Below are 13,281 nucleotides of genomic sequence, written 5' to 3'. Positions count from 1 at the left end.
GATGAATTCTCGAGTTTACTCCTATGCTCAGGCGGATGATAGGTGCCCACCTACAGAAAGAGCATGATATACAATAATTGTTAGTAGGTGGAACGGCCTACCCGAGCTGCCACATGGAAGAACCACACCCTACTTTTTCACAATCAATAAACATAGACTTCCCTAACTGAACTTCCGTCTCTATCTACCATACCTCAAAATCTCACATAAATGAGCCGCAGGATTACCATCGTAACCCTTCCTTATACAAGAGAAAAATCGACATGTGCACCCCCCAGCCCCATCCTACCATGCCACCCACTTCAAACTATATCTCTTCCAACATCCCTCCTCAGATACCAAGAAAAAAAAAAGGATATTTCTGCGTAATAAACTAGGAAAAAATGCTTGAAACATTGAAAGTCTCCATCGACTTAGAAACTACGGTTAGTTCTATCCATGACGTGTCGTTAAGTGGAAAGACACAAGCAGGAAAGCGTCTTTATTTCAAGGTTCATTTCTTGACAAAGTATTCCGTGAAAAACAGTTGAAAAGCAAGGCACATGTCACATAGAAGCGTATAAAGATAGTACTGATTCTTGTTGTCATGAAGAGGTATATTCATTTCGCTTTTATACTAAAGCCCTTCCCCTTCTCATTCTTTTTGACCGTCGCCGCCAATGCAGCAGGCATGCAATCCAGCGACCCATGTCAAATCAGCGACGCCGACGCCATAAGATACCCGTAATCGTAACAAGAAGACATGACACTATCTACACATTTTGTTTTGTTTTTGAAGTCATCCAAGCTCAACCTCTAACAAGAGACGCAAATCTACTTGGCGTTCTCAGGGCGGAGGGAGCGGACAGCCTTTCCAGCGCGCCAGATCTCCAACTCATCAATCTCCTTGAGCTCCTGGTTGTACTTCTCACGGTAATCAGGCTGAGAGTTGTACTCGAGCGAGCGCTTGGTCTCGCTGCCGTTCTCAACAGCAGTGTAGAGGTCGTCGAAGACGGGCTTCAGGGCGGCCTTGAAGCGGGGGCTCCAGTCAAGGGCACCACGGCGGGCGGTGGTGGAGCAGGCGGCGTACATGTAGTCCATGCCGTTGGCGCCGATCAAGGGGTACAGGGATTGTGTGGCTTCCTCGACAGTCTCGTTGAAGGCCTCCGAGGGGCTGTGGCCGCGCTCACGGAGAACCTCGTATTGAGCGAGGAACATGCCGTGGATACCGCCCATAAGGCAGCCACGCTCGCCGTACAGGTCGGAGTAGACCTCCTTCTGGAAAGTGGTCTCGTACATGTATCCGGAACCGACGGCAACACCGAGGGCGATGGCCTTCTCCTTGGCCTTGCCGGTGACGTCTTGGTAGACGGCGATGGACGAGTTGATACCACGGCCCTCACGGAAGAGGGTGCGGACGGTACGGCCGGAGCCCTTGGGGGCGACGAGGATGACGTCGATGTCAGTGGGGACTTCGACCTTGGTGAGGTCCTTGAAGACAGGAGAGAAGCCGTGGGAGAAGTAGAGAGTCTGTTGTGGTTAGATTGAATTCCAGTCAGATTCGTTGAATATCGCTTACCTTGCCCTTGAGCTGGGGCTTGATGGCGGGCCAGGTCTCAGACTGGGCGGCATCTGAGAGGAGGTTCATGACAATGGTCGCCTTGCCAATAGCCTCATCGATGTCGAACAGGTTCTTGCCGGGAACCCAGCCATCCGCCTCAGCTTCCTTCCACGAAGCACCGTTCTTCCGTACACCGACGATGACGTTGAGGCCGTTATCGCGCATGTTAAGACCCTGGCCGTGACCTTGGGAACCGTAACCAATCATGGCCATGGTGTCGTTCTTGAAGTACTCAAGAAGCTTCTCCTTTGGCCAGTCATCACGCTCTGTTTGTCATACGTCAGCTCTCGTCTCAATGCAACATCTGCCCTCAATGGCATCAAAAGTAGCTCAAACTTACCGTAAACAGTCTCCTTGGTACCAGCAAAGTCAATGGTCTTGACACCACGAGTCTGTTGGAACTGGCTTGTTACAGCCGCGCGGGGAGCAGCCTTCTTGGCACCAGCACTCAGAGCAGACACAAAAGTGCGCTTCTGGGCGGGAGTGGCAGCCAATTGGCGGGCGGTTTGGCGCAGAGCGCGGGTGACAGGTCTTGAAGCCATTGTGAATGTGTGTGAAAGGGGTATCTTGGGGTCAGAAGTTGTTTGGCGGGGATGGCAGCTTTTAAAGTCACCGGCTCGATCTTTACCACACCCAGAATTTCGAGTTGGGGAGCTTGGACCAGGCCGATTATCGCTGCCCCAGACCAGGCAGTTCGCGTCGCTGGCCAATCAGCACATGCGATGATGGTGCTAGCAGGGGTGCTAGAGGGTCGTCGGGGAGGAATGCGTGTCTCCGAGAGCGGTTCTGATGGTATGAGGCAGCATTGGACCCAGTCATAGCTGATGGTGCGTGGCGATGGACTACTTGGTCGTGCTCACCGCAGTCCTAGCGGGCTTGGTAGCTTTGATATGTATATGTCGAGTAGTCGGTGTAACGATCCGCAGCGCGGTTTGCGTATGGCCGCGGTCCCAATCCTATGGGTAAAAAGACAAATACGGAGCACGTCTGTACAGTGACGCAATGCTCAGAGCAAACATCACAGTCACACCAAGGTAACACAAGTTCTGCCAGTCTTTGTGCGCAAATATGCATCTATATTGTGAGACATCTTGGAAGACTATATTGCACCCCATATGATACGCCATGCACCCTCTCCATGATGCGCCAGACCCCACATGCAATCGCTAATGTTATAGACATGTCCACCTTCAATCTTCCCTGTGCATCGATCCACGTCCCATAGTAAGCCTTTGGCTCTCTCTCGTCTTATCGTGATGTATCCGTCCGTGGACGGACACTTTGGAGGGTTGCTCGGTGAGAGCTTTGTGTTGCTCCGTCCATGTACGATATTGCTCATTTGAGCACGCGATCAAAGCTCTGGCCCTTGACTGTACCACCGCCGAGCGATGCGCGCACATTGCGCTTGAAACCCTCCCGATTCTGCTTGAGATCCTCGGCGGCTTCCTTGTTCAACGGGTCGGACGCGTTTGGCTCGAGGAAGAGGAACTGTAACCCAACAACAACCGCGTTCAGGTTCAGTACCGGCTTCCAATCCTCTCGTAGAATGTTCAAACAGACGTTTCCCTCGAGGTCGATGTTCGGGTGGTAAATCTTCTGTGTGCATTTGACTTTTGGCGGGTCGTGTGGGAAGTTCTGGTTGATCTTGAAGTCGAACCTGAAGCGTCCGCCCTTGTACATGCCCTCGTCTGGGTCGATTGTGAGCTCGAAGTTGAGGATATCGTCAGGGTTGGGGAAGTGCGTCTTCATTGTTGTGCCGAGGGATAGCTCTTCGAGATCTATGGTCGGTCGCATTAGCTTTTGCGCGTGGACAAATACTTTCGGCAAACTAGGGGATGCAGTACCTTTCTGTGTGCGCAGCTGAGCTGGGGTGACCTTCTTCTTCTTGCTCGAGGCAGCAGCTGCCGCTTCGTCCTGCTGCTGCTGCTTCTTCTACAAGGGATGTTAGCCTTTTTCCTATCGCGCCGCCCAGCGCTTGCACTTTCAAAACAGCGGAAACTACCATGGACCATATTTTCATCATCTTGACGGTATTGTATGTGGTGTCTGGGCCACTGCCTGTATTGATATGAGCGCGTGGGTGCGTTGGGGATAGGCGCGTGTGAGAGGATCGCGGGGCAAGCGGCGAGAGGTAGAGGGCTCGAGGATATGCGAGACAGGCAAAGGTTGATAGAGAAAGCGACGAGTGCGAAGGCCTACGAAAGCACAAACGCCAAATGAAAAAGAAGGCCTAGGGAAATTATACGTGAGACTGAGGATAAGTTGGATAGGCTGCCACGATCGTCGGGCCTCCGTCCGTGCTGCAACGTGGGGCGGCCATGTCCAATTCACGGCTTAGTCACCACACAGGGTCCTCGGTCTGTCTACATACTTACAGCCCCTCTTGAGTGCAGACAAAGAACAAGTACAGCAACCACAATGGCAGCACCGGCACGAGATGCATTGCAGTTTCCGGCGTCGGATAGCCGCCAAATCGAAGATTATCTACACCCTCCTTCCTCACCGCCACAGCTCATCGACTCCAAGAAGCCCTTCGTCACATTGACCTTTGCTACTTCCCTCGATAGCCAGCTAGCCATTTCACCAGGCGTTCAGACAGCTTTATCTGGTCCGCAATCTAAAGCCATGACTCATTTCCTGAGATCCAAGCATGATGCCATTTTAGTTGGAGCCGGGACAGCCATTGCCGACAATCCATCGTTGAATTGCCGAATCGAGGGCGTGGGTGGCTATGGTGGTGAAGAACTTGTCGGACAGCCAAGACCAGTTGTCGTCGACCCGCATGGACGATGGCAATTTAGCGAAGAAAGCAAGGTGATGAGATTGGCTAAAGAGGGTAAAGGGAAGGCGCCTTACGTCGTAACGTGCGTGAAGCCGTCTGAATCCCAACGAGCGGTACTCGAAAGCGTAGGTGGCGAGTTCTTGATGTTGGGTCTCTCACCCGAGGATGTTGCTACGGCTGGTTCATCTTGGCACATCATTCTTGACGCTTTGTCACACCGGGGTGTTGCAAGTGTAATGATTGAGGGTGGCGGCTTCGTCATCAACAATATATTGGGGCCTGGTCCAGCCTATTCTCTGATCGACTCCATCATCGTTACGATTGCCCCCACATGGCTCGGAAAAGGTGGTGTACAGGTATGTCCAGATGGGGGATCCGAACGATTGCCTATGACAAGACTGAGAGACACGAGATGGATACCGCTCGGAGAAGACGTGGTGCTATGTGGGCGACCGAACAAAACACTTCGATAGTAAGAGGTACGAGAGGTAGGGTATCAGAAAGTATGCAAGTTCTTAGCAAAGTTTGGGCTAGCTTAGCCATGGCAGCTGATCAGATACCGTGCCTTGAAACAACTCTTTGACACTGTCTTCAAGATCCTTAAAGTGCTTAGCCGACTTGCTAGCATCCCACCCGCGTAGCTGTCTCTTTCCGCCTAGGAGGTCCCCAGTACCCAACGGATCGCTTTCCCATGCGGCATATCCGTGCTCTTCTTCTCCACGAAGCGTGCTTTGCAACGCCTCACTCGACAATACCGGGTCGATACCCTGGACCTGGATACGCTCTTTCGGCCATCGGATAGCTGGGGCATGTAACTCCAGGAAACGCCTCGCCTTGAAGGCATGTGTAATGACGCGTATCTGTTTCGGATAGTTGCCTGTAGCTTTTCTGAAGAGTAGAGTGCTGAACAGCAGATTTTGAAATGAATCAGTCGCTTGCTCCTCCAGCAATATATAACCCTTGTTGTATAGTCTGTGCAATATTGTCAAAATCTCCACTACCAAAAGTCAAATTATTCATCTTCGTATTCATTCACATACCTATGAGTTCGTCCCCCACCCATGTGGCCCTCTGCTAGCTCTTCAGCTAGCGCGGCATGATAGTATGAGCGTGCCTCGGTCTTGAGAGATTCCGAACGTTTAGTAGCTCCACCACTGAGAACGAGGATGCTTGAAGGAGGGTGCTCTGCGTCCGTTCCAACAGTCAAAGCATCGATGCCGGCTTTGGCATGGGCTAAGAAGGTCTCATGCTCGCTTATTTTGCCTGTCGCCTCGTCTGACTTTTGAAAGGGTGCCAGCAGCCAGTTGGGCTCGTAGTGAGGACTGCGCAGTGGAAAGTCGGGCGCTTCTGCATTCGGAAGGAAAATGGCATGGCAACAGACAATGATGAGATTCTCTGCATTCGGATAGCTTGGCGGTCGGATCGCATGGACCGGGTGAACAGAGTCCGGATTCTCAGGCGCTCTCTGTTGGGATGTACTGACGTGAGCCTTAGTTTCTGAAGCGATAGTGGTGGCTGTGGGGGTTGCTGATGAAGCCTTGGACTTGGATCTCGGTAGGTCCACTAGTGGTGCGGCTGAGGCCATAGCGGCTCGTACCGCTTAGTGGATATGGCGGGTCGAAAAAGGTTGGTTTGAAAGCTTTGTATGTGTAGTCAGCGAACAAGATGTTCAGTCGTTGCAGCCTCAAGTATTGTGACCAGTACCACGATGCGGGGCACTTGTACGGAATATGACGCGAGCCAAGAGGGAAAATTAAAAAGGTGTTGTTCTCCAGGAGAGAAAAGGAACTACTCGTTGGTGTGGCTGATTGGGTGCAGCGGAGGTATACAAGTTTGTGTTTTGTTGAGACGCTGATGACGGAAGGTGCGAACTGCTCTTCCCCGCGCTGTCGGGGTTGAACACGAAGGAAGTAAGCAAGCAACACATCGCATTACTTTTCCGTCGCTGCCAGGAGAAGGAATTCGAGAACGATGTCATATTCTCGACATGGGAAGCTACTTGATGGTCATGGCACGTGACGTTTTAGGCGAACCGCGCAGACTTTTGCTCTGGGGTTTATTCTACTCATCTCGATTGATCTGATGTCGAGAACAATCGGCAAGGTAGGCTCGACGGTGACTCTGCATTACCGGTGGAAGCTCAAGTTATCGACGGCGTGTGACAGAAGCCATGTCGAACATGCGCCTGTGTCGAGCTGTCAATGTCTCGAATACATGGCGGTTAAGATGTGACCCAGCGGAGAGATGAAGGGTCCAGGAACAAGCCTACAACGGCGACCCACTGCAGCGGATAGGAGACCTCATCAACGGCCTGGACCCTGTCAACGCACTGCCGTCGGGCGACCCCCCTAGCAGCCAAACAAAACCGCAGTGGCAGTAATGCAACCATGGGTGCAGGAACCGATGTGGCGACACGTAGTTGTGGCCATTTACCGACAATACACCGGGCCCTATTCAAAGTAACAATCGCGCCGACTACGAACTCGTATACTTTAGTAGTGTGGGTTACAGTGCCGCCAATGCATGTAACCCTTTTGAGAAAACCTGAAGATCTCTGAGAGTGGATCCGCCTGCGGAGCAACCTTTGAAGGATGCTGACGTCGACCGTGCTACCCCTAGCTTGAGACAAGAGACGCGTAGCCAGAAACGGAAGCCATCGTGTCCATGTCAGCCACTCGACTGCGACGAGCGTCCTTGTGCATGCAGCAGTCTGCACGAGGAAAGTAGAGCATGCCCAGGGCGTAGTCTCTACGGCAGTACATGGCCGGCAATAGCGATGTTGGTAGATTTTAGGTGAGGCTGAGCAAGTAAGCGTGGAGCTGATTAAGGCCTGTCTCTAATTTTAGCTGTCGTGGCCGGGCTAGCGCCACACTGACAGACGACGGAGACGTCCATGTGCCTCGCTCGTGTGCTTCACCGCCAGCAGGTTTTGCGGTCCTGGTTGAGTTCAAGTAGACGCCATCGCCGGTTGCTCAAGACGCTGTCTCACGAATGCACTTTTGTTAAAGGAGCGCCCGCCTACATTTCTGAAACCTGGAAGCACTTGGAGGCGACCAATCAACCGTGTTTCAGCAGCGCGGCCGTTTTCCTAGCGCAACTTCCCCCATCCCGCTTCAAGGGGTATAGCGCGCGTCCCTTCAGCTTTCTCAGCCCTGAAGCGCCCTAGACATTCCATCTACCTTTATCAAGCGACACCCCCAGTTGTGCGCTGACTACTTTTCTCTATCTCAACGTTATACCTGCCCACCGCCTATTCCTTTTTCTCTCCAACATCGCCCTCTGCAGCGCCGGCCCGTGGACTGCAGCACGTCATGGCGTACAACAATAACCAAGGTTATAACCTTGGTGACCCCAACACCGGCGTATGAGCCCCTGATGATGATGGCGACAAAGACACGACATACTGACACTATCCCCAGTACGACCGCACCGAGCATGAGGAGGAAGTTGGTCGCTCGCTCCTGCATGAGAACCCCAACGGCGCCCACTCGGACCCTTTCTACGGCAACCCCGAGGTCCGCCCACACTCAACCTACAGCTTGACCGAGTCGTACGCGACCGACAGGCCAACACAGTACCCCGGCCAGGCTCACGCTGGCTCTGACTACTCAGGGACCACGGGCGCCTACGATGCACCGGGCGAGTTCGGCGCTCCTCAGCGAGCTCCATCACCATACCAGAGGAGCGAGACCAGCTCAACCGAGGCATGGAGACAGCGACAGCAGCCCGGCGGAGCCGCTGGTGGCGGCCTCAAGCGTGGTATGACCCGTAAGGTCAAGCTTGTCCAGGGCTCCGTTCTGAGTGCCGACTACCCTGTGCCTTCGGCCATCCAGAACGCCATCCAGGCCAAGTACCGCAATGATCTCGAGAGCGGCAGCGAGGAGTTTACACACATGCGCTGTAAGTAGCCAAGTTCGAGCATCTCCCCCATTCGCTTCTGACAGCTGCCAGACACGGCCGCGACATGCGACCCCAACGACTTCACCCTCAAGAACGGTTACAATCTGCGTCCCGCCATGTACAACCGCCACACCGAGCTGCTCATCGCCGTCACCTACTACAACGAAGACAAGGTCCTCACTGCCCGTACTCTGCACGGTGTCATGCAAAACATCCGCGACATTGTCAACCTGAAGAAGTCCGAGTTCTGGAACAAGGGTGGCCCCGCTTGGCAGAAGATTGTTGTGTGCCTGGTTTTCGACGGTATCGACCCTTGCGACAAGGGTACTCTTGACCTGCTCGCCACTATCGGTATCTACCAAGATGGTGTCATGAAGAAGGATATCGACGGAAACGAGACTGTTGCTCACATCGTAAGTCGCGCTAGGCTGCCATTCTCATCACCCGCAGCTAACACAAGCCCAGTTCGAATACACCACTCAATTGTCCGTTACGCCCAACCAGCAGCTCATCCGCCCCCACGATGACAGCGCCAGCACGCTTCCCCCCGTCCAAATGATGTTCTGCTTGAAGCAGAAGAACACCAAGAAGATCAACTCGCATAGATGGCTTTTCACTGCCATTGGTCGTATCCTGAACCCTGAGGTTTGCATTCTGCTCGATGCTGGTACAAAGCCCGGACCCAAGTCCCTTCTCGCCCTTTGGGAAGGTTTCTACAACGACAAGGATCTCGGTGGTGCTTGCGGTGAGATTCACGCCATGTTGGGTAAGGGCTGGAAGAACCTCCTCAACCCGCTCGTGGCCGCACAGAACTTCGAGTACAAGATCAGTAACATTCTCGACAAGCCGCTAGAATCCTCCTTCGGATACGTATCTGTCTTGCCCGGTGCTTTCTCTGCCTACCGATACCGCGCCATCATGGGCAGGCCGCTCGAGCAGTACTTCCACGGTGACCACACTCTCGCTAAGATCCTCGGAAAGAAGGGTATCGAAGGCATGAACATTTTCAAGAAGAACATGTTCTTGGCCGAAGATCGTATTCTGTGTTTCGAACTTGTCGCCAAGGCTGGATCCAAGTGGCATCTTACCTACATCAAGGCCTCCAAGGGAGAGACCGATGTTCCCGAGGGTGTTGCTGAATTCATCGGTCAGCGTCGTCGTTGGTTGAACGGTTCTTTTGCTGCCGGTATCTACTCCCTCCTGCATTTCGGCCGCATGTACAAGAGTGGCCACAACCTGGTCCGCATGTTCTTCCTGCATATTCAGATGCTCTACAACGTCTTCCAAACCATCATGGCTTGGTTCTCCCTGGCTTCCTTCTGGCTTACTACCGTCGTTATCATGAGTCTTGTCGGCACCAAAACCGATGACCGGGATGCCTGGCCATTTGGAAACACTGTCACGCCCATCTTCAACGTCATTGTCACCTACCTCTACCTGGCATTCCTGATCCTACAGTTTATTCTGGCTTTCGGTAATCGTCCAAAGGGTTCCAAGTGGACTTACTTGGTCTCTTTCTGCGTTTTCGGTCTCATCCAGTTCTACATTGTTATCCTGTCCATCTATCTCGTTGTCCAGGCTTTCACGAATCCGTCATCGGAGAAGCTCGATACCTCATCGCCGGAAGCATTCGCCAAGTCTTTCTTCTCGTCTAGTGGCGTTGGTATCATTATCATCGCGCTTGCTGCTACTTTCGGTCTCTACTATGTCGCCTCGTTCCTCTACATGGACCCATGGCACATGTTCACCTCGTTCCCGCAATATCTGCTTATCATGTCTTCCTATGTCAACATCCTCAACGTCTACGCCTTCTCCAACTGGCACGATGTTTCTTGGGGTACCAAAGGTTCCGACAAAGCAGAGGCGCTTCCTTCAGCGAAGACGGAGAAGGGAGCCGACGGCAAGTCCAATGTCATCGAGGAACCAGATCTACCGCAAGCCGATATCGACAGCCAGTTCGAAGCCACCGTCAAGCGCGCTCTTGCACCCTACGTACCGCCTGTCGAGGGCGACGAGAAGACCCTTGAGGACTCGTACAAGTCTTTCCGTACCAATCTCTGCATAGCCTGGATTGGTTCAAACGCTACTCTTGCGGTCGTCATTACCCAAGACAACTTTGACCAATTCGGTTTCTCTGTAAGTTTCTCCTGATCGTCTTAAATTGTATTTCTTTCTAACCCATTTACAGTCGAGCGCCTCGAGCAGAACCGCGCATTTCTTCCAAGCCCTTCTATGGGCTACCGCCGCACTCGCCATTGTCCGTTTCGCCGGATGCTTGTGGTTCCTTGGTCGCACTGGTCTCTTCTTCTGCGTTAGGAAGAGGTAGATGACGCAAACCAACCCTTTCCACGCCTTTTACGGGCAAACGGGCCACATTCTGTTCGATTCCCACTAATCAATTATGTTGGCGTTTCTTGGTGTCTTGGACTACTCCTTTAGCGCAAGCTAGGAGCTATTTACGTGGTCTTTGTTTAACAAAAAATACCTCTGCACAATTAAGATCACGACCTTTGCTTGTATTATCTGTGTACTCGGCCTATACGGACGCTGAAATATTTGGGGTCATTTTTGTGAAATAAGCGGGAAATGAATGGAGGAGATACACCGTATATCACTTCTTGCACGATCAGCTTGCTTTCGGGGGTTTCTTGTTATTATTCTAGATTGAATGCCAGAATATGTTTTAGAAAAGTGTCAGTTCCAATGTACTTCAATGGCGATATTGACCTGTCTGATCTGGGACTACTCTTAACCCTTTGTCTTCATCGCCTAAAAGTCCGGCCTTGGAGCTTGATGTGCCATTCCCCATCGCCTCTCTTCCCAATCAGCGTATCCAGCACTGGCACATCCGTCCACAACGCGTTATGATCCAACCCCGCATACCGCTCTTCTCTATCTACAGTCCTAGCTAGAGCGAAAACTGCGCTGCCAAACTGACAAGATGGTCGACCTGCCATACTTGGAGCTATGTCCAACTCGTTTCTGATCACGGGTATGAGTGTACGCTGCCACATTAAATTCGTGTTCGCGTCTGGTTTCAGTACTTCTGTGTGTGCTCCTTCAAGCGAATCGCCGCCGCCGTCGTCGTCGTTGTGTGGACCGAGAATAGATATACCGCTAGCACCGGCGTTTGAGCAGATAAGCGTGGAGCCACGAGTTGTTACCGTGCCTTCGGGGAAAGGCTGAGTGTTATGGTTTGGTGTGAAAGAGAGATCAGAGCTGTGTACGTGTGTAGGCAGGACTTCACCGTGCTTGTTGCCACGTCCTTGGATTGCAAAGCCACCTTGGACGGCGTGGATTTTAACTGTATTAGACCCGGTGTTTGTGATGCGGTGCCAGCGGAGATACCAGTCTGGCCAGCGCGAGCAGGGGGGTATGAGATCGGTTTGTACTGTGATGTCGGCATCGGCCCAAGGCTTCCATGTACTCGTCAGTACGTGTATGTTTTCCGCAAGCTCGCCGTTGTGTATCAGTTGTGCAGTAGCAAAGCAATGGTTCGTGACTTTCCACGGTACCCGCCATGTCTCGCCACCGTCTTTGCTCAATGCAAGGGTACTGTCTGGAGCGATCTGCTGTATCAAAGTTCCGGTAGGCACGCTGAAACCAAAGTGCGAGGAATATGCATATTTTCCATACTTGGCTTCTGTTGCTTTGAGAGGCCAGGGGCAAAATTGCCCCATGGAGAGGAGGAAGTGGTGGTTTGGTTGACTGCAGAGGATATGCATAGGTGATTTTATGGGCACGACAGCATGTCCAGTCCTGGGTAGGGGTTTCTCTTCCGCAGTCCAGAACGGGTGGTCATCCGGCAACCCGAGTGCTAAGAACGATTTCAGAGCCCAGTAAGGAGACTGGGGGCTGTTATAGTCTTCGCTCATGTACATGTTTGGGTAAGTGAAGCCGATTGTCAAGGTGCCGTCCATGTTGAACATGTCATGTTTACTGCTCCACCAGCGAAAGTGCCGAAGGAGAAGACCTTTTACGACACCCCAATCGTTAAGCGGTTCCGGCAGCTCGACCTCTGCAAAAGCTACGGCGGACCAGAACCCAGCGAATGCGAAACGATATGCTAGGCTTCTACCAAAAGGTATAGCGGCACCTGATCTGTGTCAGTTGGCGTTAGATATTCAAGATAGATATTTGAACCCACCGTTCACGTCAAAATACTGCCAAAATGATAGCGAAAATTCCTTTGCTCTTTTCCGAAATCTTTCGCATCGCTCCGGATCCAAGTCATGCGCCATCTTCACATATATGAGCTGAGAGAACTGGATGGCAAAGCTTCCAGAATAGTGATCTGCCTGCCGTCCTTCGTCACTCCAGATTCCGTCGGCTGCCCAACCATCACCTAAGTAGAACTGTTCCATAAGATCCAAATCCGCTTTCATGGCATCGAGGACGCTCTCCTTGGGTACGCCACATACTTTGATCAGCGCTAGGTTAGTCATGACGCGGAACCAAAGCCAGTTCGTCGTTGGAAAGTCCTTCCCATTGATAGTTCCTAGCCACGCCGTGATGTTCCTCTTTGCTTCTTCAGTCTGCGAATGGAACATGGTATCTGGGGCTGATAGTAGTGCAAACGAAATGATTTCCATCTCGACCATTCTTTGGTCTCGCAATACGACTGGTCCCCAGTATTCGGTATGGTATGGATCGGTTCCATTGGCTAGACCTGTAGCGTAGGGTTGGATGAGTTCGTTGTACTCATCTTTGGAGACGATGTTTGAGTGCATGAGCGCACCGACTGCCCATAGTGGCCGAGCATAGCCTTCTAGCTGGGCTGCGACATCGTCGAAATGGGTACCTGTCGCCAACGGAAGTTTGATTCGGGCACCATGAGGTGATTGGTATGGATTCAATGCGCGAAGGAGAGCTATGGATGCCGTCTTGAAGTGGGCGTGGGTCTTGAAGGTGCTGTTTGTGAAGTCGTTTAGTGGAGGCATGGTGTCTTGCGCGTTATCGAGAGCTTCGCATGCATGAAGACGCGAATGCAGCGAACTGT

The 13,281-nt window shown here is 52.3% G+C and overlaps 6 protein-coding genes across 6 annotated transcripts; 2 read left to right on the top strand and 4 right to left on the bottom strand.

Annotated features, from left to right (window-relative positions):
* Positions 1 to 813: 813 nt before the first annotated feature.
* On the bottom strand, positions 814 to 2,142 carry ALTATR162_LOCUS5190 (uncharacterized protein; the record flags this gene model as incomplete). The annotated part of the gene is made up of 3 exons (XM_043312808.1): positions 814 to 1,509; positions 1,559 to 1,866; positions 1,941 to 2,142. The coding sequence occupies 3 exons, from the start codon at positions 2,140 to 2,142 to the stop codon at positions 814 to 816; spliced, it is 1,206 nt and encodes a 401-aa protein (XP_043168743.1).
* A 793-nt stretch (positions 2,143 to 2,935) lies between these two features.
* On the bottom strand, positions 2,936 to 3,623 carry ALTATR162_LOCUS5189 (uncharacterized protein; the record flags this gene model as incomplete). Its single annotated transcript, XM_043312807.1, has 2 exons — positions 2,936 to 3,532; positions 3,582 to 3,623. 2 exons carry the CDS (start codon positions 3,621 to 3,623, stop codon positions 2,936 to 2,938), a joined length of 639 nt encoding a protein of 212 aa, XP_043168742.1.
* Positions 3,624 to 4,018: 395 nt separating this feature from the next.
* ALTATR162_LOCUS5188 (uncharacterized protein) lies at positions 4,019 to 4,855 on the top strand (the record flags this gene model as incomplete). The annotated part of the gene is made up of 1 exon (XM_043312806.1): positions 4,019 to 4,855. The coding sequence occupies one exon, from the start codon at positions 4,019 to 4,021 to the stop codon at positions 4,853 to 4,855; it is 837 nt and encodes a 278-aa protein (XP_043168741.1).
* Positions 4,856 to 4,912: 57 nt separating this feature from the next.
* On the bottom strand, positions 4,913 to 5,967 carry ALTATR162_LOCUS5187 (uncharacterized protein; the record flags this gene model as incomplete). The annotated part of the gene is made up of 2 exons (XM_043312805.1): positions 4,913 to 5,354; positions 5,423 to 5,967. 2 exons carry the CDS (start codon positions 5,965 to 5,967, stop codon positions 4,913 to 4,915), a joined length of 987 nt encoding a protein of 328 aa, XP_043168740.1.
* A 1,726-nt stretch (positions 5,968 to 7,693) lies between these two features.
* Positions 7,694 to 10,608, top strand: ALTATR162_LOCUS5186 (uncharacterized protein; the record flags this gene model as incomplete). Its single annotated transcript, XM_043312804.1, has 5 exons — positions 7,694 to 7,744; positions 7,802 to 8,282; positions 8,334 to 8,695; positions 8,748 to 10,418; positions 10,471 to 10,608. 5 exons carry the CDS (start codon positions 7,694 to 7,696, stop codon positions 10,606 to 10,608), a joined length of 2,703 nt encoding a protein of 900 aa, XP_043168739.1.
* Positions 10,609 to 11,044: 436 nt separating this feature from the next.
* Positions 11,045 to 13,222, bottom strand: ALTATR162_LOCUS5185 (uncharacterized protein; the record flags this gene model as incomplete). The annotated part of the gene is made up of 2 exons (XM_043312803.1): positions 11,045 to 12,378; positions 12,430 to 13,222. The coding sequence occupies 2 exons, from the start codon at positions 13,220 to 13,222 to the stop codon at positions 11,045 to 11,047; spliced, it is 2,127 nt and encodes a 708-aa protein (XP_043168738.1).
* Positions 13,223 to 13,281: the final 59 nt, after the last annotated feature.

The sequence above is a fragment of the Alternaria atra genome (genome assembly GCF_907166805.1).
Source record: "Alternaria atra isolate CS162 genome assembly, contig: 25, whole genome shotgun sequence".
In the NCBI taxonomy this organism is placed as follows: domain Eukaryota; kingdom Fungi; phylum Ascomycota; class Dothideomycetes; order Pleosporales; family Pleosporaceae; genus Alternaria; species Alternaria atra.
Note: the sequence above shows the minus strand (reverse complement) of the source record. Positions and strands in the feature narration are given on the sequence as shown.